Below are 27986 nucleotides of genomic sequence, written 5' to 3'. Positions count from 1 at the left end.
TCTCGTGTTTAGGCAATAAACTATATTTATAAATAAAACAATTTGTTTTGTTTTGTCATAAAACAGTGTACAGCGAGTATTAAATCGAATCATTCAATACTATCTGTTTCCAATAATTAAAAATGTGATAAATGCATCTGAGAAAAAAAAAAAAAAAAACTGGAAGGTTTACAGAGAAGCAATGAAGCAGAGTGCTGATGGTTAATGATGACAGACATTAACATATTAAGTACTGTGTTGTTTGGAGAAGAGTGAGAGAGTGAAGAGAGCTGCTCTCCATTATATAATAATAATAATAATAATAATAATAGTGCATCATTGGGTTGCTTTAGGACTGCTGATAACATTGAAACAACATCACTGTCTAAAGGTTCAGTACATGTTATACAGATGAATAAAAGTCTAAAAATCTCCCAATTAAGTTCTTTAAATCAACATCAAACCATAATTGACTTGATTGACTTAAATGTCCCTGGCCTTACTGCGCATAATTCATCAGTTCAGGTTAGTAAAACAACAATTTAGCATCATGCATCATGTTTAATAAAATAATTTTAACCCAAAGAGAGTATGGCAGACTTTTTAAAGTCCTGTCTGTAAACTTAAAAATCTTTTTCTCTATTTCTCTCTCACTCTCCACGATTCTTAGCAGGAAATTAAAGCCATAAATATAAAATAATCTTTTAATAGCGTTTGTCTTTTTTAAAATCATTAAAAATGATTCGTTCATCCTTAAAAAAGCAAAAGGTGATTTAGAAGTAGAAGATATCCTCACTTTCTTCTCATACCATGCTTTTCTCTCCTGCTTATAATTTAGTTCATCTTTGACTGAAAAACGTATCTTGAGGTTAATGAACCCGTCGAAGGACAAAATATAAAAAAAATGCAGGTAAAGTACATAAAAAGTACACAAAAACCAGCAAGCATTCACCTTCATCACTGCATCGCACAGAGTCTCCTTAAAGCAGAGGCCGCGGGTCTCTGAGGGCATGATGGGATACGTGATCTGTTCCAGTCTTCTTCACTGAAGAAAGTGCAAGCCACAGGACACAGGAGGGACGTTAGGAGGGACACGCAGCCACTAAAATGTCAATGCATCTCTTTCTTGTCTTCCTCCACCTCTTTTTTCTTGATTTCACAGTGCCTTGAGCATGTGAGTCGACCCTCGGGGTCACCTGAAGAGCGTCACATGACGTCGACGAAGAACTCACTGGGGTTCCCCATGGCCATGCGGAAAGACTGGCGCGAGGCCGTGAGCTCGGGCGGCACCGAGGCCAGGTCCCGGTCCGGAGGAGAGCCCGGCGCTGCCGTCACGAGCGGCTGTGTCTGTGGCTGTGGAGGCAGGCCGGGAGCTGCACACACCAGGCTCTGGACGCTCCGGATGGTGTGTGAGCTGCGCGCGCTGTGTTCGCTAGGGGCCGCCGCTGAGCGCTCGCTGGGAGCCTTCTCTCTCTTCTCGGACTCGCTGCCGCTGCCGGACCGGCCTCCGGACTCTGTGACTTGTGTTCCGGCCGCTGCATTTGCGTCGTTTTTACTGCCGCTGCGATTCGAGCCACTGCTTCGACTGCCTGTGAGTGAAATGAAAGAAAAGTGAGACTTCCTGTTTAAGTCTAATTCTTCCATTCTTTTTTAATGGACCAGACATAATAAGAGCAGAAGGATTGACCACAGGATCAGAAAGAGGCAATATTTTCCCCCTGGAAGTGACTTACTGGGCATTTCCTTTACCTCTGTGAGTGTTTTTATTTTTTTTTTATTTTTATTTATTTTTTTTTTCCATCTCCATTGCAAGGGCTGTGCCAAAATAAAGTGTTTTTGTCCTGTAAAAGACTATAATAACTAAAAATCCTAATAGTGAGACTATTTCTATCATGATATTGTATTATAATGTTTCTTTAAAAAACGTTGCAGAACTTTTCAGGAAATGTAAAAACAAAACAAAACACTGTCCCCTGTTTCACAGACAAGGCTTAAACCTAGTCCTAGACTAAAATGTAAATCCGAGCTGTTTCAACTGAAATAACCTTGCACTGACTTCTCTTAAAACATGTCAGTTTTGTCTTAATCTGCACACCAGTAAGGTTTTTTTTTCTAAGGCATGTTTATACAAATTACTTAAATGTCCTAATTGAACTATGCCCTAATCCTGCCTTAGGCTAAGCCCTGTCTATGAAACCAGGCCTGTATTTAAAAAAATAAAAAAGAACATTTTACCAAAATCCAGCTTAAGTAAAGTTGCAATGTTTTAGTCAAGTGGAGATCGGTCGGCGCTCAATTTTTTCTGACATTTGGCCATAATATCATGTTAAGTTCTATGTACAAGCTATTCAAGGTTATTTAGTTCTTGATATGTTTGACAATAAAACCCCCAAAAATTCCATTACAATTTAAATTGTTGTCTCTTTTAGCATCTTTTAAAAGGTAAATTTGTGAAAGCTAAATTTTCAGCATGTCTTCAGTTTCACATGATCGGACAGAAATCATCAATCCTAATAGTTTTATACTTTAATTGGTTTACTTTTATAAGCCCCACGTCCTGAACTTGGAGGGCACCACTGTTCGTGGCGGTGGCATTTTTGCCCCAAGCCCGAGTCTCACCTTCGCTGTGCGGGCTGCCAGCGCTGCCGCCCCCTGCTGGGAAGCTGTAGCTGGGGTCGTGCACAGGGTGAGGATTGTACGGGTGAGGGATCGGGTACTGATAAGGGAAAGTGAGCGGCCAGGGAGCTACACCAGGGTGAGGCAACGGAGCCAGAGTGTCCTGGTCAGATGCCCCACTAGAACCATCATGGTCATGCAAGGTGAGACTGGCCATATCTGAGACAGAAGAGGAACAAACAGGAGGGAATAAATTAACAAATTAAAGATGTTTCGATGTGAAAGAGCAGGGACAAATGGAAGAACTAAAGGTTAGGAACTCACTGCCGCATACGTCTCCAAAGATGTAGTAGCACTGTTCAGAGAAGGTGATCTTGTTGACAGTGTGCCGGATGTAGCCAGCTTTTAGCAAGTTGCTGGCGTATTTGCGCGCTTCACGTCTGTCTGTGAAGCCCTCGACGTGATGATAGAGCCAGTCCACCACATCCGAACCTGAGGAAAACTAATATTTTACTTCTGATGACACTAGCGGAACATCCACATCCAACTTCAATGAAATGAATTATTATTTAAAACAATTCTGATTGCTAGCAAAAAAAATGGTTATTTGCGAAAAATAAGTAGACTTCAGAAAAAAGGAAATAATGCTTTTACTTTATCAGAATATACTTCGGTATAATATAACCTAGTAGCAGAGCATGCTTTTTTCATTTTAATTAATATGTATTAAATAGTTAATTTATATTGTATGCAGACATTTGAAGTTCTGAACTTGAGAGTGCTTTTAAACCCACTAAAGTAGGACTACAGACATTTTTATATGCAATTTCAGAATTACTTTTATTGTCTTTGAAATGCGCACAATGTGCAAAAAAGTGCACCTTCAATACAGTTAAGCACTTTTTCACACATGCACAACTGGACAGATACTAAAAACGATGAAACACATCAAATGTTAGATAACAGATTGAAAGAATAATTTGTTATGGGAACCTGTTTATCCTTTTTTTGGTTGCATTTTCGTTCAATTTTAAAAGAGATGCTGCAGGTGTACCTATGAAGGCGTTGGGGATGGTGATCTTTAGCCACATTCGGTCCCTCACCTCCAGGCCTGACTCTGGAGACGCCATAGCTTTGGCTACTGCTGCCATGTCACTATGGATGGACAGATGGAAATCCTCGAACCCTGCAGAGTAAAGCACAATGAGAAGGTGCACAGCAGTCTAGAGATGTGAGTGAACTACAAGCGCGTTCTGAACATCAAGATGCTGTAGCCATTATCAACTGATCTGGGAGGAGTTTCTGTTTTCTCAGACATCACAAATCAATCTAATTTCCCTTGTGAAAAAGAGGTAGGCTTAACTGTATTTAATGTGCAATCATAGAGTACACTTTCATGACTATCTCTAAACACATCTCTTAACTGTCTTTGTGATAATGTCAAATTAAAGGTTTTACTGTAAAGTGCATTTAAATAATCTAGCGATAATCTTTTATCATGCTTTAAAGTAGTACACTAATTTTGATGTGTTGACTAACATACTAAAGCATACTAATACAAATTAAAAAATAATATGCAATGATATGTGAACATTACATTCAGTTTATAGTAAAAAATTATTTATTTTTGCACCTATTAGTTGCTTATTAGCATGCATATTACTAGAATATTAGCCATTTATTAGTGCTAATTAAGCACATATTAATGCCTTGTTCTACATCCCTAACCCCTAATACCCTAGTAAGTACCCTACTAACTATTATTAAGCACCAAATTAAGTATCTATTGAAGAAAAAGTCGTAGATAATAGTAGATAAAAGTGCTAGCTATTTTAAAGTGTTACCAATCATTATTTTATTTTTAGTGTACTCAATGTAGAAGTATTCTAAAGTGTACTTCTTTTTCACAAGGGCTGTGCAGCCTACTTTTCAGTGTATAATTTACTCTATGTATTTTGTTCAAGACTACTGAGGAATCTTTAATTTTCATTTGAAAAACTCAGTTGTTAAAGGCTACGGTCACAGCAGGGTAAGCAGTGGGTTGGCAGATGGAGTCATCCTCCGGCGACAGACAGCGGGCACAGCAGAGGTGGATTATGGGAAGGGTGGGTGGATAAACACTTACGCTCAGTCTCTGGAATGGAGCTTGTGATGGAGGAGCTGGTGGAGGTGATTGTGCTCATGGAAGGGCTCATACCGTACACAGGGTACGCCCCTGTCATAGCGGCAGTGTGAGACACCCAGGCAGCAGGGTCTATGGGACGGATCGGCTCACCTGAACAAACACAGGGGGAGTAAACAGATGCCTGGTCACCTTAGATGCTACCAAAGAGGTCAAAAAGGTATATATATATATATATATATATATATATATATATATATATATATATATATATATATATATAAATTAAAATTCTGTAAACAAGACTTTTTTGGGTCACCACTGACCCTGAAAATATCCAAGATGTAGATGAGTTTGTTTCTTCATTTAAGAAATGTAGCATGTCTTGCTCGACAGTGAATCATCTGCAGTGAATGAGTGCCGTCAGAATGAGTTGATGAAAGCATCCCAGTAACGTTATACACAACTTCGGTCCATCAATTAACGTCTTGTGAAGTAAAAAAGCTTTGCGTCTTCATCGAGACAGGTTTAAACCATCACTGCTGGCCAAAACACAAGTCCATAATCCATAATAAGGCATCCTACAGTGAAATGATCCATCAATCAAAACCCACTGAACTTTTTTGGACTGTTTTCAGAGCTTGGTCTTCGCATATTTCTCTCCTAAACCAACAAGACTTTTTTTTTTACTGAACAAAGCCATAATATAGACAGAAGAGTGATGGTCTGAAGTTAAATCTGGATTAGTTTCTTACAAACGCACAGCTTTTCACTTCACAAGATGTTAACTGATGGACTGGAGTGGTGTGGATCATTGTGATGTGTTCATCAGCTCTCATTGTGACGGCACCCATTCACTGCAGAGGATACACCGGTGAAGTGATGAAATGTCACACTTCTTCAAATCTGAGCAAAGTCATGTACGTCTTAGAAGGCTTTAGGGTGATTATGTTTTCATATACGGGCAAACTATTTCTTTAATAGCACTGTAACGCAGTAGCTCTCTTACTTCGTGGGAGGGTGAAACAGCTGCGAGGGTTTGGATCCCAGCATTTGGCCACAGTCAGTGTGATGGGTCTGTAAATGTCAACATACGCAAATTAACATCAGTGCTGATATAAATCTCATTTAGTGCCGATCGCAATATCCACTTCTTACCCAGGTTTATGGACGATCTCTCGCAGCACCCTCACTGCGTCATCATTACTCATGTTCTCAAAGTTGATATCGTTCACCTGCATCAAAACATGCGACTCTTAGAAATCACAAACCACCACCACGATCAGGAATATCTCACAGTATAAATCAAATAGCCAGAGCAGACCTGCAGGAGCATGTCGCCAGGCTCAATGCGTCCATCAGCAGCCACTGCACCGCCCTTCATGATGGAGCCGATGTAGATTCCTCCATCACCCCTCTCATTACTCTGCCCGACTATACTAATGCCCAGAAAATTATACTTCTCTATAGTAAGGGGGAGAGAAACAGCATGTAGTAGAATGTCAGAATGCAAGATTTTGTATAAAGAAAAAAATCAGTCCCCACCTCTAGTTGTTTTTTATTATTATGTTTTAATTAAGGGCTGTCAAACGATTAATCAAATCCCAAATAAATGTTTTTGGCTAACACTTTACAATAAGGTTCATTAGTTAACAACATTAGTTAAAATGAAATAAGAATGAATCTTGGTTAATGTCAATTTCATTAATCTTGTTTAATGATAATTTCAGCATTTACTAATGCATTATTAAAATCACAAGTTGTGTTTCTTAACATTAGTTAATGCACAGTGAGCTAACAATGAATGATTGTATTTTTATTAACTAACATGAACAAAAATGAATATGTAATAATAAATGTATTGTTCATTGTTTGTTTAAATGACACCAGTTTTTGTTTACATTATGTACATTATGTGTTTATTTATTACGTATATATAAATACACACATAGGCATGTATTAATTTAAGAAAAATATGTTATATTTGTATGTTAAATACATTTATATATAAATCATATAAAAATATACATGTAAATATTTTGAAAATATGTATTGCATGTTCATACACAGCACACACATATATTATGTAAACAATAACTTGGATGTGATTAAACAATTAATTTGACAGCACTAGTTTTATTTGATTTATTATTATTATTATTATTTTTATTTCAAATGTTTAATCTGTAGTGTATTTGTTTCTTTCTTGAAAAACCCTACACTACAACTCGTAAAAAATTCAGTGCAAGTTTAATACTTTTAATAACGTAACTTTTCACAATCTAATTAAATCCAGACAAAAAGTTGAAATCCTGCTCTACGTCTCATTAATAAATGTCGTTAGAGAACGTCGTTCACGTCATCTTTAACAGAGCGACGCATGTTCGACGGCAGACACACAGATATACATGTGCACATACTCACCCATGTTTAATGTGACAGTTATGATGTTCAGAGACATGGTGGAGTCAGTGATGCTGCTAAACGATGAGGACTGGAGAGATAGAGAGAAAGAGAGCGAGAGATGAGGACACACGTAAAAAGACAAAACTTCAACACTGATAGCCACGAGGTGTATCTGGATCAGGAGTCTCACCCTCTCCATTCTGGGTGCTTTGGGTTTCCGTCGGCGGCGGCGATGGCGTCTCATGAGCCGTGACGATGTGCTCTGCTCCGTGGAGCTGCTGAACCTGTAGCAGCATCACAGACGGCATACAAGCTTCAAAACATCATAGTCAGCCTGAAAATGTCTTTTGTGCACATATAATGCACATTACGGTCCCCTCAGCTCTGATTGGTGCTGAGAGTCACATGATGCACACCAGCCAATTGTCTGCATTAGTGTAGTAGTGTATCAGACCATGGAAAAGCTGGCTTTGTGTTGGCTTTACAGAGCATGTGATCTGAGTGTACATTAAGTCATCTTCATGAGGAGACGATACGAGGAGCCGGAAGCTACACTTAACATCCATCCATCCATATATAGTTCAAACATATCTCTGACTCTTACAATTATGCTGGATTTTTTTGGATATATACAATTTTATAATGTCCCTATTTCTTATGATTGGCCTACATATACAATTCAAAATGTTTGTAATTGATCAGGATGGGACTGAAAGGTTCCTTGTCATAGTATCTTAGTATCAAAAATACTTTAAACCCTATGAAAACTATTCAGAAACTACAAAGTGTCATAGTTTTTACTGTAACATATTTTATTACTAATATTATTATTGTGCATAGATCAGCTTTTGCTGTATAGCCTTTAATCAGTATATTTAAATGTACATTTTTATTTAAAAGCAATAGTATGTTATTAGTGCTTATATTAGAGTTTATCTCGATTAATCAGATCTATAATAAACGCTTTTTACACTTGCATGCATATATTTAGGAAAAATATTGTTTATATATTTAATATATTTCTATATGAAATGTAAGAACATGAAAATATAATTGTATAAACACGTTTTTTTTTTACTTAATGCATGGGTGTGTATTTATATATACATAATAAATATACACAGAACACATTCATATATAATGTAAATGTAATGTTTTTCTCTCTTCACAGACATGTAAACTTAATAATTATTGTATATAAAGGTTTATTAGAAATCAATACCACAGTAGCAGACTGGCAAGGGAAGCATAATTTAATATAAATGACTGCTCAAATCGTCTCCACTAATGGAAGGATAACAGGACAAAACTGTGCATGGGAAAAATAAAAAATGTAAGGACCTAATGTAATGGCTTTTTAATGAGTTTTCTGTTAACAATCTGGTTGGATTAGGAGGAGCACTTTGCATTGTTAAATTTCTGTCTATATAATGCATCAGACTAAGGCTGGGCAACATGGTTAAAAATATTATTTCAATACTTTTTCCATATTAAATGATATTGATATTTATTGCAATATATTAGGAAATGTGTTTCACATCTCGTTAGACCCTATGCATGTAAAGTTTGTCTAACTTTTAATTTAGCGTCCCATGAAATCCAATTTATGTTTCCATATATCGTATAGCTTCCTGTCTCATCTACGTCCAAGCAGCTGGTGCATGGATAAGATCCCTAAAGTTGCAAAGATTAAAGCTTCAAAACCAAAGAGATATTCTTTCTAAAAATGTATTACTTGTCCACGTCCTCCATTGGCTAGTTTAAACATGACCCCACTTTTATACATCACAAAGTAGTTTTGTTTTTTCAAACACCGCCCAAATGTTTACGCAAAGAAAGAAGGCATAACTATTATCTTTGCTGTAGTGTTGCAGCCAGTGCCCTGATGCTGTGTGTCATTGTGAAAGTGAAACTACTTTGTTTGTGCTTCTAAAAGAGGACATAGCTAGAAATAAATGACCAAGTTGTACTCACAACACTGTTGCAGAACAGTTCAACTCTGATACTGTTCAGCGCATTTACGAAGAACTGATTCCTGAAACCTATTCTGGCTGTGAACAGACACTATAAAGCGAGGCAATTCTAACTCTGCAAGGACAGTCTGGTGCTTCTGACTCACAACCTTTAAATAAGTTACCAAAGAGTTTTGAGCAGTGAAAGGTAAAGTCAGTGCTTTTTTGTTTGTGCTTTCTCCAACCACAAATGCAGGCATCGTGTGATACTAGGTTATGACGTCATGTTTTAGTAAGGGGCATTACTATATTCATCAATGCTTGCGGTATTTGGCCAATCACAACGCGCTGGAGCAAACCTCACTTTGAGCTTTGTACATTTCAGAAGGCGGGGCTTAGAAGTGAAGAGAATACTGTTCTTTTTTAGCAACATCATATGACCCCTTTAAAAACTTTTCTATTTCTGCAGCTGTCGTGTGCCTGCTTTGATCTTTTTGTTCTGTGACCGGTTTCTCGAAATAAGTCCGCGAGAGCTGGACTCACCTGCTGGCAGAGTCCTCCTCCTCCGAGTCGAAGAAGCTGGTCGTGTCCAGCTCACTGCTCATCAGCGTGGAAGAGCTCTCGTAGCCAGCGGTCTCCGGTCTGCGCTCCGGACGAGAGTGACCATTCAACCGACCTCCTGCAGCACGCAACACTCATCAAACAATCCCGTGTGTTTCCTTATCATTAGCCAGGACTGACCTATGGGTAAACTCACCATGGTCATGTGTGTCTTTCCTACGAGGCCTCTCTCTCTCCCTCTCTCGGTCTCTGTCTCTGACTCTCTCTCGCTCTCGGTCTCTTCTCAGCGATGAACCCACCTCAGGCTCCGTATCATTGCCCAGGTCATCCTGACTTCCAGCGGCGTTCGCACTGGAGCGAAGAAGAAGACAGTATGATGAAGGACACGTGCCACCCACACAATTCACACAAGAAGGCTTTTTAAAGAGAACTCAGTTAATTAGTGATATATGACGTGTGAAGAAAGCCATTTCCAAACAGGCTTTACTTAATGATTTATTTGCTAATCGATAAAGCATTTGTAAATCGTTAGACTATAAAGGAGTCATGTTAGAATCATCTCAACATTTGATTTATTGGTAATACTTTACAATAAGCTGTCATTTGATTCCCTTTAGTTAATGTATTAATTAACATGAACAAACAATGAAGAATACATTTATTACAGTATTTATTAATCTTTGTTAATGTTAGTTAATAAAAGTTTGATTGTTCATTGTTAGTTTGTGTTATTTTACAGTGCATTAACTAATATTAATAAACAATTTGTGATTTTAATAATGCATTAGTAAATGCTCAAATTAGCATTAATATTATTAAATGTTGTAGAAGTATTGTTCATTCTTAGTTTATGTTAACTAAAGTTGTTAACTAATGAACCTTAGTGGAAAGTGTTACCGATCTATTCTATACAATTAAACAAAACCACTGCAATGAGCAGCAGAACTGAATAAAGTATTTATTTAATATATAGTATATATACATATACACACACACACACACACACACACACATATATATATATATATATATATATATATATATATATATATATATACACACACACACATACATATATACAAACATATTTATTTATTTCATTATTATTATTTTCTTGAAAATATACAACAAAAATTACATAAATACATATTTTTGGTACATTTTGAAATATATTTATAAAATATTGTTTTTAAATATTATTTTTTTAAATAAAAATAGAAACATATTTTTAAGTTAATTATTAATTACAATTATATTTTTTGTAACATGACGTACTAAACTAATTAAAATAAAATAAAAATCAATAAAATATATGACAACAAAAAAATTTTTACTCAGAAACTTCGGTCTCAAAAAAAATGATCTGAACGCAGCATAAAAGTCAGTTGACTGGGGCAGAGCACAGGGATGAAGTGTTTCTTTATGTGAGGACATCTTTGTTCATTTTTACTGAGGATCAGCAGCAGAGGGCGATCACAGGTTGCTGCTGTATTTCTCCTAACTGTTTTTGGCCTGTGTTCAGCGTATGAATAATTAACCTGCACACAAACACACTCACACAGAGGGGAGTCATGCTGCCTGACAGACAGAACAGGAAACACACACACACAGACAGGAAACACCAGCATGACAAACAAGTGTGCCCACACATGTGGTTACACGCAGATAAAGAGACCCACTGACCAACAAAGCCACAAACAGACCTGTGGGAACACCAGAAACCTGGAGGACCACACACTGATACGGACATGAAAATAAAAAACATCAAAACCTACATAAGGGCTGCACGATTTTGCCAAAATACATAATTTTGGTATTATTTTGACAAACACTGAGTGCGAAATTTGAACTGTGAAATCATAAACATTTAACGTCCCAATAAAGTGCAGCAGTGACCGCCCTTGTTCAGCAGCCTTGGTTTCAGACGCATTTTTTTCAATTCGGTTTCTACATAGGGATTAAAAAAAATAATAATAAAAAATTAATAAAGCCTTGAACCATAATGAATCTTTTAAATCAAAAATCCTTTCCGCATGAAAAACAAGCACACAATAGTATACTTTTAAAAAGAGTTCTAAATAAAATTCTAAATTCTAAATTCTAAAATAAAATACACTTAAGTGTGAACCGAATATAATACTTGCATGTTAACTGGATTTAAATTCAGTTTATATCAAATGTGTATTCAATGCAGTTGCATGAACTTAAGTGTGCTTTTGTTGACTTAGGAGTTCATCTTTATATTATTTAATATTTTTCTGTTGTACTGTTGAATGCACTAACAAGTGTTTATCATAAACATATTTTAATGTAATTTCCATTGAAACTTCTTTGTTGCAAGTTTCCAACGTTTAAAATAGTTTATCTTTAAATGTAACACAGAATAACACTACAGTTAAAATGATATTATATAAGTCTTTTAAGTGTGGTTTTGTATGTTAGTCGTCAAAATAAGTGTACTGAATATGTTTCTATAAAGCATGACAAGATTATTAAAAACAATGATTTGAAATAAAGTTTACAGTCAAACGTTTCATCTGACGTTAAGTGCACTTAAAGGTGTACTTAAGTGTATTAAGAAACTTCCTGAAAGTGTCTCTCTTTAAGTACAGTTACCTATATTTTTTACGATTCACCCCACAAAAAAAAAGCTGAGTTCCTTTAAACTTTGACTACTTATTTTCCTGAATTTAATATAAGCTGTATCGCATTTTAATTAGCTGTTCAGACCTAACAATGCTTCACCTCCACCAGGTCTTTCTTTCTCTTTCCACCTTCCCATCAAAACAAGCACTTAAAGCGATCGATGCCTTAGTTAGTAAAACATCGATCTAAATTGACGAGCAGGTCTTTCTTTGAGGGCCTGTAGAGTTGATTAGATTTGCAAGTAATGGGGTCTGCGGATTATTGGAAAAGTTGAACACGCACAGATCTGAGACTCACGCAGCTCCTCTTAACACACTCCTGTGATCGGGCAGATGTCATTAAGGGTATTGACGTGCGGGCGCTCTCGGGTTAGGGCTCTGATTAGTTCACGTTAGAGGAAACCTGTGCCTTTGAGACCGAAGGGTAATGAGTTCATGTCAACACCGAGCGCTTCCGGTCTCTAACCAGAGTGTGCATGTGACTAGCAAACTGTGTCCTTGTTTAATGTATTGTTTTGCCCCACTAAGGCCTATATTGTTTAAAGGTTATTCCTATACCGGTTTACCATTCAAAGACAACAACAACAAAGCCATATTGTGTGAAATCGACTATAATCAGCTATAGCTATGTTTCCATCGCCCCGCTTTTATGCTCACTTTTAAATCGCATCCGAAATGTGTGAAGAAACCATTGAACGTCGAATACAAATGCCTCAATATGCAAAAAAGGTGTTTAAAGGCGCATCTGAAATGTTATGTTTATTCTGAAAACCCTGAGCAAAGTCTGTCATCAAATTATTTCTGTATAATCGTTCCCAAACAGCAGGCATCGGCCTCCGAAAGCAATGTGCAGGTGCGTTTTGAACGTTTTTTTTTTTTTTTGCGAAAAATACTCGCTCGTGTCAAACTGCTTATTGTTAAAAAAACAATCATTACAAAATATTATCGCAGACAGTATGTGATGATCTTGTTCTCTTTAGACGGAAAAGAGTTTATTCGCAAACGTTTTTTTATGCGATATTGTTAAATACGCAACTTTGGATGAAAAACACGGCAAGAAAGCAATCGAGTAGAAATATTAGATTATATTAGCTGACGTAAAAACAGCTTTATGTGAAATTTTAATATTTGTAAATAACTACGTTTTTGTTTGAATGAACATGAATGAAATAAATACATTTAATTAGGTAATTGGTTATTGCATGAAAAATAGTTTACAGTTTTGTTTTGTGTTTTAAAAACTTTAAAAAATAAATTTAGGTACATCATTGTTAATATTGACTGAATATGCGTTATTTTGGTCTGTTGGTGTAAGTTAACAGACACATTCACTCGCTCTCACACACACACACACACACACACACAGCTGTGGGGTTACTGACTGGAAGGAAGGGGGTCTGGAGTCTCCGATGCCTCCTGTCCTCTCCAGCGGGGGCGGCAGATCGGCCTGAGAGTCTGCACACACCGAACCGCCGTCAGAGCCATGAGAGCCGTCTGCAGACACCAGCTGTACAGACACACAGACAGAAACAACCAATTAAGCTCATCTACAGCAAAGGAAGTTAGGCTTTACGTACAGCATCTGTGACACAACGTCTCATGCTAGCATGGTGCTACATACAACTGTTTTTTGCGTTAAAGGTTTGGTTTTGTCTCTTAATAAAGTTGTACTTATTTAATTAAAAATACTGCAATATTGTGAAATATCATTACAATTAAAAACAACTTTTCTATTTGAATTTATTTTAGAATTTTCTGTGATGCAAAGCTGAATCTTAATCATTTTTTTCGCGCTGCTTCAGAACTCTTTGATGAACAGAATGTTCAAAACAACAGAATTTTATAACATTAAAATGTATTTAGTGTGACTTTGGTCAATTTAATGCATCCTCACTGAATAAAGTCGTTCATGTCTTAAAAAAAGAAAAAGTAACAGCACCATTCTTCTAAACAGTAGTGCATGATAAATAGCTAATCTTTGTGTCTTTATAAACAGTTAATTCAATAACTGTACAAGTATTGCTGTACGTGCGTTGAATCTTATTCAAAAGAACATTGTTCGCTTAGTTTTCACCCGTGCTTTAAAACCAACTGAGATCTGAGGGCACAGGGGGCATGTCATAGTTTAGGAGGGAAATAAATGAATCAGAATGCCATGAACCCTATAATAATGATCATTAGCAGTGTCTTGGAAAGAGAGCTTTCACATGCCTGCTGGAGAAACAGAGAGCCTCTTATACGACCACATCCGCTCGGATGCGTCTTGCGACACTGGCCACAATGTGCTGCATTGGAGTCCCAACACCACCCTAAAATCTGTCTGATTGAATCTTCTCATTATGGCCGGGATATTTCAGGAGTGTTTTTCACCCACCCTGTGACTTCACTTAGATAATCCAATCACAGTCAACATGGAGGGAGACAATGTGCTTTAAGAGCACAGCAGCCATTTTCACTTATTACACCTTGGGTGATGCTTATTACATTTTGGGTAATTGTTCTTTTGCTTAAATTTTTTTAATCATTATTTTCAAAATAAGATACATGAACAGTCTGAAGGAGCAGCACAAATGAAAGTATATACATTTATAAATCGATAAATATAAAACCGTCTTAATCAATAAATAAAGATGAATCTTTTGATACTCGGTACATGCAAAAATTAATAAGGCCTAGTTTTGAATTGCTTCATAAAATAGCGATTTAAATAATCATTTTTACACAAAATAATAAACTTAATGGGATGCATGTTTGTCAGTTATGCATAGATGAAAAAGGAAAGAAATAAGTATGATTTCTGTATTAAACTGAAGGTGTTTTTTTTTCATACATTTTACCTAAATGCTGCCTTTTGCACAGCTAGATTTAATCATGTTCACAACTGAATGCTTTTTCATAATGAACGGTTAACAGGCAAACAGATAAACTATGCATTTTTTTTTTTGAGTAAATAATTCTAATTTCATTTATTTAGGTATGAGTGATAAATAGTTTATTCGTTTGTTCATGTTAAAACAGTTTAAACTGAAATTTCATGCAATTCAAATACATAAATCTTACAATCACATTCAAAATTTTATTTGTCACATGCACAATTATATAGGGAATATATATATATATATATAGAATACAAAGCAGAGGAAATATGTATAAATATAGGTATATAGAAAATTAAAGAGTAAAGAATAAAATAAAAAATGTGCATGACATTATACTGTAGACTACAAGCGAGGGATGTATGTATTTGAAAGAGGCCAAAAAGGGCATCCAACTTATTTGTCGTGCATGTATTTTCACATTCTTACATGTAAAGAGTGTAAATGGGAGCAAAACAAATACCACTTTATGCCAGCTTTAAACTAGGGGGCCTCGATCACTATCTGCCACAATAAATAGCTTTTCTGGCAGATAAACAATGCATATATTTTAGAATTTCCTGTTGGCAGATTTAGATGGAATGACGCTAGATCTAATTCTATCTGATGGATATGAAATTAAATTTTGTGTTTTACAGTAATAAACAGCTGACTCCAGCCAGGTGTTGAAATCGAGGCAGTACCGCTCCGACCACTAGATGGCCCTTCAGCACACTTGCCTTGCTCTTTGACGGACAGAGCCAAGTCCCTCCCTGCCCGAAAGCTTCCACAGGCTCAGCTCAGCATGGGAAAGCTGCTGGTGAGAATCTGAAACGGGGGCAGTAAGAGGACGTGCATATTTCCCTAGCCCCAGGTTCCTGCCTCTCCTGGCCGCTGCATTGGAAAAGCGCATCTGAAGATGGCAGGGAGTAAAGCTGCGATAAAGAGCACACCTTGTGCTTCTCTGTGGAGACGGGAATCTGGCTGCATGTGTGTATGCGTGCTTAAATCCATGCGAAAAAAGAGTTTGTGGTTCTCTTGGCTGAAAAAAAAAAACTGGGTGTGCAGGCGTGTGTTTGGAAAAGAGTCAGGGAGGTGAGTCTGACTATATAGAATAAAAATAATAGGGAACGTGAGAGTGTGTTACTTACATGTGCGTTCATCTGTGAATTATACAGCGGAGCGTAAGTGCATGAGCAAGTGCCTCTGATTGAGAGTGTGTGTGTGTGTGCAGGTTTCTTGTTTAAATTCAAAACGAAATGGTGTTTAAAACCTATTTCTGTAATGTGTTGTATTTTAGCATATCAACATGAAGAAACTACATCACATATTAAATGCGGTGGGTCAAAATAAAGGGCGCTTTTTCATCCTCTAGGTGTAATTGTCTTTGAAAATTATTGTAAAAAATGTCCCGACAAACTTTAGATATTAAGTACACTACAAATGTTTATTCAATGTAGTTAATTGCATTTCTTTTTCACAAGGGTGCTGTAAACCACCGACATGTGTACAGAATGGGAATAAAACTCTTTGTTGGAGTGTGAACACACACAATAATATCAGGAATGTGTTTTAAGAAAGTAAAGAGGGTCACTTTTGAAGAAACTGGGCTCATCTTCAAAGTATCTGCCACTCAGCACAGAAATGAATAACATATAACCAACACTGACGTGAACACAAACACACAGCAGACAAATACCTCACAATGCCAAAAAAGCTAAACAAGAGAGCCAAAACACAATTGCATCCACCTGATGTCTACAGTAGGGAAGAGAAACTCCATCTGGCCCAAACACACACTGGCTGGATTCCACTCAAAATTCTCGTAAAACAGCTAGTTGAACTTAAGATTGATTTTTGTTTTTATGCTATCATTGTATACCTATATTCATTCATGCCCGTTTTTTCAATATGTAATATAAGTCTCAGGTGTCCCCAGAATGCATCTGTGAGGTTTCAGCTCAAAATACCCCACAGATCATTTATTATAAATGCCTATATTTAGTGGAAACAGAAACATGCTGTTTTTGTGCCTGTCTCTTTAAATGCAAACGGACTGATGCTCCCTGCCTCCCTTTCCAGAATAGAGCTACGCCATTACAGAGCGTACCTGCAAAAAAAAACCATCCATTTGGGGTTCTAGTTATCATGTTTATCGCGCTGAAATGTAGGGGAATCAAAATAAATCGTTGCATCAATGTATCGCGATGCGTATTCCGCATTGATGATCGAATAAACTATAATCAATTATAGTCTATGACGTCATTAGCATACGCACTTGTCACGCGAGTATTACAATGCACTCTCTATTTTCAATGTTTTCAAAGAGTTTTCTTCTATTCCACAAGGCTGCATTTATTTATACAACAAAAAAATGCATGCCTGATTTAAGAAGTTAACTAACTTGTTTATTTTAAGTAAGCAAAGTTTATTCTACTAACGGCACAAGTAAATTAATTTAATATATATTGAAATATCGGAAATGTGATAAAAATCATATCACCGTTACTGGAAATATTTATATCGCGATGCATATTGATATTGAATTACTGAATTGAATATACCCATATATAGCACATATAAATCAGCCTGCACCGCATCTATGCAGGTGGAGCTGGGGATGGTGGAGGCTTTCTGAATACTGAGCAGTGAGCTCATTGGCTGCTGATATAAAAGAACCAATCAGCTGCACCATGTGATAATGACGCCACTATGTCAGATTCAATTAGACTGCACCATCTAGAAGTTCATGACAGAGCTTTGGATTTCTTAAAGCGACCATCATAAAAGCATACAACGCAAACTGCCATGTGGAGGAGCCCTCTGTGAAAAGATTCTCATGTTTTTTGAACCTCTCCGTCCCGCAGTGGCTTTCAAAAAATTACCATTAGGAATTTGCATTCTCAATATTCTCTCCCGTGTCTCTCAGACAGACGGAGGAGGAGCAGATGTTTGATAACCGCTAAACACTTGCGCTCAATTTAACGCATCCAAACACACACTCACGCCTGACTGACTGATCTCTGAGCTCCCTCACACCTGAGCTTCCTAATCAAACCTTTACCAGCAGCATCTAGATGCAGGTCTCTGTTACAGTCTGAGGTTAATGAAACACAAGCAGCAGAAATGAGAAGAGGGAAGATCTGTGTGTGGGGAGAGAGTGTGTGTGTGTGTGTGAACACTAACTCACCCATGACACAACACGTCCATTGAAACACGGTAGTTTGGTGTTGTCATCAGATATCTCCTCCTTCACCACCCTGCAGAGATATAATGAAACAACAAGTCTGCTAAAATGTTTCACCAGAATAACAAATAAACATGAGTTTTGCTCAAAATATAGCAGAAAGCACTGTGGTCTGTCGTCACGGATAATAAAATCGTCTTTAATTTGATTTAACTTAATCGCTTAAACCAATTATATGGTTTTGTTTGAGAACAGCCACGATGAGAATACACAAAGAAACTGGACTAGAGAAAATCTAAGTTCTGCCTTTGCTATGCAGTTGCACCAGAGATCTAGCGGGTTGCTAGGTTACAACTGTGCTCCGTCAACTGATATGGCATTGCTAAGAGGTTGCTAAGGTGTTCGCGGTGGTTGCTAAACGGTAGCTCGCTAGCACACGTCAATAGAGGCCGTAGTAAAAGTGAAGCTTGACTCAGCAAACACCTTTAACTGAGTAGAGCCACAATGATCAGCTCCGTATGAAAATGGCCCTCATGAGCACACAGGTTAATTTAGTCTCCCATAAAATAAACCTCTGAGTCCCTCCCCCTTCCCAGCTGCTCCTTAAAAAGGTGTTGACCCCTCTGACTCCGGTCGCCATGGAAACCTTTGTCAAAAAGGAAGAGGGTGAAAGACAGCTGGCTGGAAAAGCACGTGAGGTTTGCAGAAACAGACCATGTGAGCTATTAATAATAAAAATCTATCGAGTGATCGTGATTGCGTTCATGCAATATGAATCAAATACCAGGCATCTATCTTTAATCACACACCAAAGCAGTGGTGACGAAACAGCGGCTGTGCTATAGAACAACAGCAATAATGTGCACAGGACATGCATTGTTTCCCCGATAGGCAAAATATATGTGAACTAGGGATGTGCATCTCCATAAGTGAGGCCGATGTAATGCGTATCTTGATGCATAGCCAACGATACAATACACTACAGACACATATTAAACAGCTACCAATGCCTTATCACCCCTATTACAATGTAGTGCAACCCCATTCCATTCTATTCAACAAAACACGATTTAATACAATGAAAAACTCATGGTAATCTATACTCTGTGTGACCCTCAAGACATGCCTCGGTATCCTTAGTGTTGTGATACGTTACGTTCATGTAGCGATGAGATAGCCATCTTTTGTTCACAAATTATTGGTCACTTTCTAAATAATAAAAGTGTAGTGCATCTACTAATAATTACATATAAATATACTGGGTTTTACCAATGCATATTTGATATAAATTATGCATCGTAATACAATCTTTTTGTTGCAGACGCACGGAGCAAATACGTGAATATTATCAGCCCTAATGTGAATGCTGTTTCATTCAAGCCGCTCTCAGCTGTAGATGACATTTCCACTGGCTTTGTGCAGATCATCTGATGCATAAAAACGGCAACATTTGAGAACAATAATATTCAACCTGATCCGAACCTGAAATTCGTATATCAAATAAATTTTGATATGATGAAAATCAATCTGATGTTTCTCTTTTTTTACATCCACATTCAGGGAATTATTTGTGCCATGCATCATCTCTCTTTCTCTTCCTGCCAGATGAAGCTGATCTAATGAAACCCTCCGACAGTGACTGTATCTGCTGAATTCACATCTGTTCAAGCGATGAGTCAGAGCCTCTCAGACTCAAGATCTCATTCCAGCTCTGTGTCCCAGTACACTTGTGCCTATATATGTTTTTTCTTGTGCAATACAGCACACAGAAAGGCGATGCTCTTGAGTTTGGTGGACGCCTCAGAATGCTTCATGTATTTTTACAAAGCCTTCTAAACGTTCTTCTGTGCCAAATCGATGACGCCAAAGATGACATCTAAATAGGCTAGCTTTTGAAAAGAGAGTAGTTGTGTATGTGCATATTTTATCCCACAGTATGTAGACTCTGGCATGAGCGCGATGATTGACAGCACTCAGTAAATTCCAATCTCAGCACTTTGTTGCTTTTAGTGAGTGGATTTCACATTGTTCCACAGCACAGACTCTAATCCTGCTTGGGCTATGCAATAAAAACTCAGCGGGGATGGTGACATAAGAGGCTCAGAGAGCAGCTCTACTTCTCCTTTCCCATTCTGTTTTTCTCCTCTGCTCTCCTCATTCCTTTGGCAGCATGAGGTCCCAGCTTCATCTGAAATCCGCAGCTTGGATAACAGCAGAAACCCTGCTCAGATACGAGTTATAAAAAAGTGATGAAAAAAATCTGACATTAATTAGTCGCCAGACCTGTATGACTTTCTTGCATTGAAAACAAAAAGCTAAATATAATGTTGTACTAAATTATACAGTCACCAGGTGAAGATGCAAAAAAATAACGCAATAATAAAAAAAATACATTAAAAGTGGTGTGTATAATGAAATGGAAGCAGTGACAGATCTTTTCTTTCATATTGTGATGTACATCTGACTGCAACAGTTTTTTTGTTTGTTTTTTTTTTTTTGTAGGATGTTGGACTTGGTTCTGTGCAGTTGTTTACCGGATGTTGAGATGTGGGTCTGGCACTCATCTTTTTACTATATGCACATATATAGTTATATAATTATATTATGTCTGTGCCTGTGAAAAATAGTCCCCAGCTTTGCAAGACACGCTCCCTGCGTGAATCTAGCTGTTTTCAGGCGCTGTATGATATCACGGCACCTGCTGTGGTCATGATACGGCAGCAAACTTCCTCGGTTATTACGCCAGAATGGGAGTATAGCTCCTAGTCGTATCAGTCTAGAAAATCACAACTTTTCATTTTCGGCCAGTCTTAATACACAATATAATTACACAAGTGTCAAGTTTTAAATAGGAAAAACATTGAAACCCTTAAATCATTTTTAAATGTGATGCTAATTGTCTAGTTGGATGCAATGATCTATGCTAAGCTATGCTAAAAGTGCTATCGCTAGACCCGGAGATCAGCTGCATGGATTCAAAAAAGGTAAAAACTCAGTTTATTAACTCTAGGGAAGTTGGAGAATAAGCCTATTTCCAAAAAAGGTAGAGTGTTAGTACACAGTTAAAAACAACAGATATTTTTTGGAAAAGAGCAGCGTGAACATTCTTCAAAATATCTATCTTTGTGCTTTTAAATTATTGAAATTACTTCGCTGGGTGCGTAACAGATGTATTTCTACATCTTTGCAATGATCTTCAGACAGATTCAAGGCTTTCTGCCTTCCTTCCCCACATAATCATTCAAACTGTCCCTTGTGACCAGGTCTGGTGTGACTGACAGGAAACCTTGTTTTTTTTTTGAGTTTCTGACAAAGATGTTCATTTGTAACAAACCCTATAGCTTACCATAATGGCATTCATGTACTTTCCCATCTCTTTTTTGTCTACTTTAGCAATAAAACATAAAAGCGCTCCAATACTTGCACACACAGACCTTCATTAGACTGGCCCGGTGGAACTGGGGCAGTGTGTGCAGATGGCTCGTGTGTGTGTGGACAGGCCCATTGATTTGTAAGCAGGGCTGATCTCTAATGAAGAGGTCTTCCTTCTTCATAGCCCAAGATGATTAGATTTAGTCTAGAAAACAAGCCTCGACTCCCACAGAAGATGTGGAGGGGGATAGAGAGAGAGAGGGAGAAGAAAAGAGAAAAGGCCAATAGATGAGAATAAAAAAGAAAGGAATGTAAGCACTCCCAAAGTGCTCTATATCCTGTCTTTGGAGACACAGTCGGTCCAAATCCCGAGTCTACCAGACAATGAGCCAGTGATGCAATGAAGTCCGCCGAGACCCAAAATACACACAATGCTAATAACCTGGAAATCAAACACACGTACAATATGCTAATGCTGTCCAACACACTTGAAGAACTGTACACACACGCGCACTAGGGAGAGGACAAGACAGGAAAATAAAGCAGAGGAAAGTAGGTCAGTCTCCTTTACAGAAACATCACTTCCATCAGAGAGAACAAGTCGGCCTCTCTCCGCTGCTTATGTTTGCCAGACTGACCACTCACACACAAATCAGAAAGCTTCTTTATAAATACTCTGCGCAACTTCACAAACTATGGTCTCGATCTTTCCAACAAAAACCTCCAAAACAAACATTTAATAATGACATCGGGTACGCTGAGACTGTTGTGTGTGCGTGTACCGGCTACGCTGTACAACAATCGACAGAATAGTTCAATACCACCAGAGAAATGATCTATGAAATTGAATTCCAACAGTGACAAAATAATCGAATTCATAATTTGACATTTTATGCGCAATTTCCCCCTCGGCGCGCAAATAAACACTGTAGTCTTTGCTTCCACAATGATAAACAAGACTGATGTTTCCAAATTGCATGTCACGATTTTTCATTAATTGTCTGAGCATGGTTATTTGACCCAATCACAATTATAGTTCAAATTTAGTTAAAATCACATTTTGCCATCCATGTAATTGAAACTTAAAGGAACGCCGACGAATGAGTCTCTTTTCCCGGCAAGGTATGGGAGTCATTAATGTTTTTTAAATAAAATTTATATATATATATATATATATATATATATATATATATATATATATATATATATATATATATGATCGTAAAAGGCATTTGGGTAATTCTGTTTGATAGTTATATCCTGCACTTTCATAAGATTTAATTTAGTCTTTCTATAATTGTTTTAAGTTTCAGTAAGAATTAGGATAAATAAAATAGAAATAATTACAATCGAAAATGTATGTTTTCTCCCAACTGAGATTAACCTCTACAATGCATCGGGGGAAAATACTGTGACATAGCTGATATTTGAAGACTTGGGCACTGTAATACTATTACATTTCTCTTTATACACTGTTTCAAATAAAATGAAACGTTGAATGACCTTCCTTCGAGGCAGAACATACTTTTTTCCTGATTGATGCGTGCCACGGAATATACCTCAAATCCTCTGAATCTCCATTTATTACTGTTTTACCAGTGAGAGGCTTTTCTCTAGTAGGTTCCTCCATCTGTCTGTGAAACCTGTGTGTGTGTGTGTGTGTGTTTGTACTATAATGATTATCATGATGCTAATGGCCTTACTGGCCCTGCAGCTGTTATGAGAGAGACCCAAGAGAGAAGCTGAAACACACACACACACACACACACACACACACATTCAGTCTACCACCACTAAATGTACACAAGGTCTATCTGAACAAAAATTTAGTGACCCATTTAATCAAGTACACCACCTGACAAGATCTCTATTCTCACTGGCACTTTCTTAAAGAGCAGTAATTCATATATTAAAACAAATACATGAAACTGAATCTGATGGCTTCCCTGAAACCGATGACACATCTGCAGTGAGCTCAGCTCCATCATGCTCTCATGCTACATCACAACGCCTGGATGAAGTCAGAGCATACAGATCCACTATATGATGTTGTTAATGAGTGTGTACATGAAGGGTTAAAAAGTGTGTGTGTGTGTGTGTGTGTGAGTGTGAAAGACAGACATGATGAAAAAAGAAAAACACATATAACCTTATTACACCTCAAATAATGTTTTTCATTTAACATGACAAAATATCAGTACAGCTTCTTTTTGAATTTTCAACATGGCCAGTTTTGAAATAATGTAGCGCCTTCGTTTATCAGACGCCGAGTCCAGCACACACATTACAAACTAAATCAGCATGGCTCATGAATATTAATTAGGCAATATAATCTTTGGCCAGCGGTCATCTTCACTGATGGACTGATGCTGTCTTCAAGTCATGAAGTTTCTATTTACGAGACCGGAAATCATAATTACAGCACCAGGCACATAAAGTCAGCTTGGTCAGTGCAAGATGGCAATGTAGCATTTCTACAAAAAAAGTCAAATCACACATTTTTATGTTTCTACTCATCAACACGATACATCCAACATGCCTTGAATGCACTATAGCCCGAGACTAAACACAGAAACAAGTTACACTTTTTAAATATGCAGATCCTATGCACTGTTTCATTGTTTAAATACACTCAGCCATATAAATAATGATGGTCATGCTTTATTAATTCTCACCGTTAACAAACTATAAACTACTGCTTTGTTTTGTAAACGTAAATTTGCTGCTTATCAATAGTTACTGAGCTAGCTGTCATGTTTAGGTATTGGGTTCGAATTAAAATATTGTCACGCAGAATATGGCGTTAATATATGCTTTATAAGTACTATTAATATGCAAGCTAATAAGCAACAAGTTAATAGGGAGAAGTGTGCCTTAAAGTGTTACCTAAATAATATTTAACATTGATCAGCCCTAACAGTTCAGGTTACTTGCTCCAATCAAAATACATTCAAAAACATATCAGTATTGAATTATGTTTATGAGCTTTTCCTCTGGCAAAAAGCAAGTATGTGCCTTGGTGTATGTTTCTAAAACACTTTTTAACTAATTGCTTATTAGCATGCATATTACTAAAATATTAGCTATTTATCAGTAGTAACTAAGCATATATTAATGCCTTATTATGCATGACCATCCCTAATCCCACCCAATGCCTACCTTAATAACCATTAAGTAGCAAATTAGGAATTTATTGAGGGAAAAAGAAATGTTTCGCGACTTCTGCAAAGATTTTTAGAAAGTTTAAAGGGCTTTTTTCTGTCAAAAATAACCGTACCCGCCAATCAGTAGGTTAAAACCTAATCATACAGCACTCATCCTGTAATGTGCAAACGTCAGCCGCAACTTATTACTGTCGCTCTCACTAATCTTTCACTCGGTTTCCCTGTAGTTCCAGATCACTTAGATGAATTGAGCTGGTGTTTTGATTTGAAATCACATGCGGCGTAATGGTCACGGATCAAGCGGGCCTGTTTCGCATCACGGCATGGCAGCGGAGAGTCTGGAAGTGATTATGCCACAGGGTACGGAGCCACGGCTGGCTGTTCACCTTGATGAGCTGCTTCGGACAGCGCGCCGATACAAACAAGCGACGCGGACAGAAGAAGCGCGTTAGGAGGGTCCGGCCTCGCAGGTGGCGGTCGGGCCTGCGCGCGCGCGAAGGGTTTGTGAAGCTTGGCTTGTCTAAAGGAGAACCTTCCGGCGTGCCAAGAAAAGCAAACGAAAAGCAGATCGCACGGACTTGCATTTCGCAACACGACACTGTTCTTTGTGGCTTAACGGTGACTGTGGAAATCTGCTCAGAGGATCGGCGGGCGCGATTCCCGAGCGGCCCGGCGTTTCCAAGTCGGCATTCCAGACCTCCGCCGCATGCGCTGGGAGGTGCGCAACAACGCCGAAGTGCACTTCACCCGCTCATAAACACTGGAACGACTGCTGCACTACTGGGGGTGGTGACGGGGCAAAGTCATTTTTTAACTCTGAATACGCAGCCCGCTGCTTCGCAAACGCAGGAGCATTGAAACAACAGACAGGCAAATCACACACCTTTCGGCCGACGAACCGCCGCTACTTTTATAGTCATATTATAAAGGTTTCGCTCACGAAGAACAATTCTGCAGCAGTTGAGCTGCACGACGTTACTTGAGAGCCTGCACGGAAGCGACGTTTATTCTTTCATACATAATTCTGCTCATTTTCATGACTTTTTCAGGCCTCAAATGATCACAATGTTAAAATTCCCCCCGATATTTCCGAGACTGTGAGGCCAGATATACAGGAATGAACCGGATTTATTGTTTAAAGCGGAGCCGTGTGTAAATCATGTGCATCAGAAAGCGTGTCAGTAGTTGAACACGATAAAGAGTCTGAATCAGAGAGCGATTATTTCCAAGTCAAAGACAGCTCTCGTGACTCTTCTTAACTTCTTAATTTCTGGTAAATGAAACCCTCAATACAGACGTAGCGCAAACTTTGAGGATTTCGTGCATTTTGTTGCTTTTCCAGGCCGGAAAGCACAATTTTAAAATGCATTGATATTTCCATGACTGTGTAAACGGTAACAGGAGTTTGGACAGATAAAACATGAATGATTTGCTGATTGATTAAAACTGTGTGATTTGTAAACTGTTTCAGAAAACACGAGCCAAAGTTACAATGAAATACTACAGTAACTATCTCTCTCAAAAACCTGATTTATCTCACCGTTTTCTCCAAACTACAGAATGATGGCTATTTCTGTCTGTGTGTGTGTTTAACTTATAATGCAATCTTTTTCTATTTTCCAATAAACATTACTAGCGTGTGAAATATTTTTGAGCTGAACAAATCTACAAAAAATGTTTTAATGAATTTTCCAAAGTTTGCGGGAGTCCCGAATCACTGGCTAAAGTGACATGCGCTTCTTCAGACACACTTTACACGGCAGTGTTCGCCTCGCGGTGCAATCACACGAGTAACTAATGAGTAAATACCGTGTAATTACATCTCGTTATTGCTATTGCAAAGTCATTATTTTACCATGAAACGTGGGCTCTCTCTCTCTCACTCAGTCTGGTTTACGGTTTCTCACCTGATCTGTCAGTAAACTAAAGCTGAGAAAAAAAAAAAAAAAAACAATGAAACATCAGACTTTGAACCTCAAATAATACAAAACCTCCTCCCTTTAACACCGACCTCAGACTTGAAAACACACTGACCACCTTTTATACAATAGACGTGCTAGAAATGTTACCTGTTTGTAGCCTACATTATAGCATGACCTGTAAACAATACAGTAAAGCTCAGATTTCTGAGGTGGTGCGAGAGAAGCCTGACGGGGGGGTCGTGGGGGAAATACAGTGAAAATAAGTACATGACACCGAAATAAAGCCCGTACAAGTGGTCGGCGCGATGGGAGCAACGGGCGACACAAATACAAAGGGTTTTATTGTCATTTAACGCGCCTTACCCGAAATCATCGTCCATGGATTTGAAGAAAAATTTGTAGTTGGGTTTATTAAGGACATTTTTGAAGTCGGCGAGCGTGACGCTTTCAGCGGGAATGGGCAGCTTGATGAGGTAGGGAGTCTCCTGCTCGTCGAGGTGATAGATGATCTTGGTCTCCGCCATGGCGGGCCGCTGCTGAGGGACAGGCCGCGCGCATCAGCCCCGGAGCGGCTCGCGCTTCCCGCTTCCACCGCGCGCCTCCGTCCAGCCGCAGCCTCTGCGCGCGCGCTCTCTTCCGTCGGCGACGATGAAGCCCGGGAACGGGGTATCCTCGCGGTCGTGCGCGACGCCGGCGCGATAGCTGGTCCTCGGCGTTTTCTTCCGGAGAGGATCGCGCAGGTCGGTCTTCTCCGGGCTCCCTGTGAATGCTGTTGCTTTTTCCTCTCCTCTGTCCTTTGGAAACAACTGTCGGCCGATGTGAGATAGCCCCTCCTATCGATTCAACGCCGCGCTCCCTCTACAGGACGAGCTATAAACACATTACGCCGATGGTCTTTGGCTGCTGGGTTATACGTCGACTCGTTTGATCTCGGGGTAGGGGTTAAGGCGCGTCGCAATTACGCAAGGAGGTTGCATATTAATCCCTGAATAGAACAACACGAGCCTTTGACTGCGTGCAAACTGAATAGCTTATTCTGAATTGTTGTCAGTGAACTTAAATGGGTTTTTCTGGGCTTGAAGTAGTAACCTGCACCTCGTTGCTGTGACTTACCTGAGGAGGACGGTCAGACACCGAGGATTAGTTCGTCGGTGGCGCCCTCTAGAGGACGAACCGGCTCCGGCACAGCCGTTCAACTCTGGTGA

The 27986-nt window shown here is 38.4% G+C and overlaps 1 protein-coding gene across 2 annotated transcripts; it reads right to left on the bottom strand.

Moving 5' to 3' along the window:
• Nucleotides 1-7: 7 nt before the first annotated feature.
• LOC122322886 (segment polarity protein dishevelled homolog DVL-3) lies at nt 8-27911 on the bottom strand. Of its 2 annotated transcripts, none has more exons than XM_043216485.1 (15): nt 27145-27911; nt 18327-18396; nt 13664-13788; nt 9833-9987; nt 9619-9754; nt 7314-7407; nt 7142-7211; nt 6042-6181; nt 5876-5952; nt 5727-5794; nt 4793-4870; nt 3650-3781; nt 2920-3087; nt 2599-2814; nt 8-1568 (listed from the first exon to the last, which is right to left on the bottom strand). In XM_043216485.1, the coding sequence occupies exons 1-15, from the start codon at nt 27303-27305 to the stop codon at nt 1186-1188; spliced, it is 2073 nt and encodes a 690-aa protein (XP_043072420.1). In that variant the 5' UTR covers nt 27306-27911; the 3' UTR covers nt 8-1185. The 2 variants fall into 2 exon arrangements, with proteins under 2 accessions (XP_043072420.1, XP_043072419.1); XM_043216484.1 differs by having other exon boundaries at nt 4721-4870; nt 27145-27910.
• Nucleotides 27912-27986: the final 75 nt, after the last annotated feature.

The sequence above is a fragment of the Puntigrus tetrazona genome, chromosome 18 (genome assembly GCF_018831695.1).
Source record: "Puntigrus tetrazona isolate hp1 chromosome 18, ASM1883169v1, whole genome shotgun sequence".
NCBI classification, from domain to species: domain Eukaryota; kingdom Metazoa; phylum Chordata; class Actinopteri; order Cypriniformes; family Cyprinidae; genus Puntigrus; species Puntigrus tetrazona.
The sequence above is the reverse complement of the archived record's forward strand: the minus strand, read 5'-3'. Positions and strand labels throughout refer to the sequence as shown.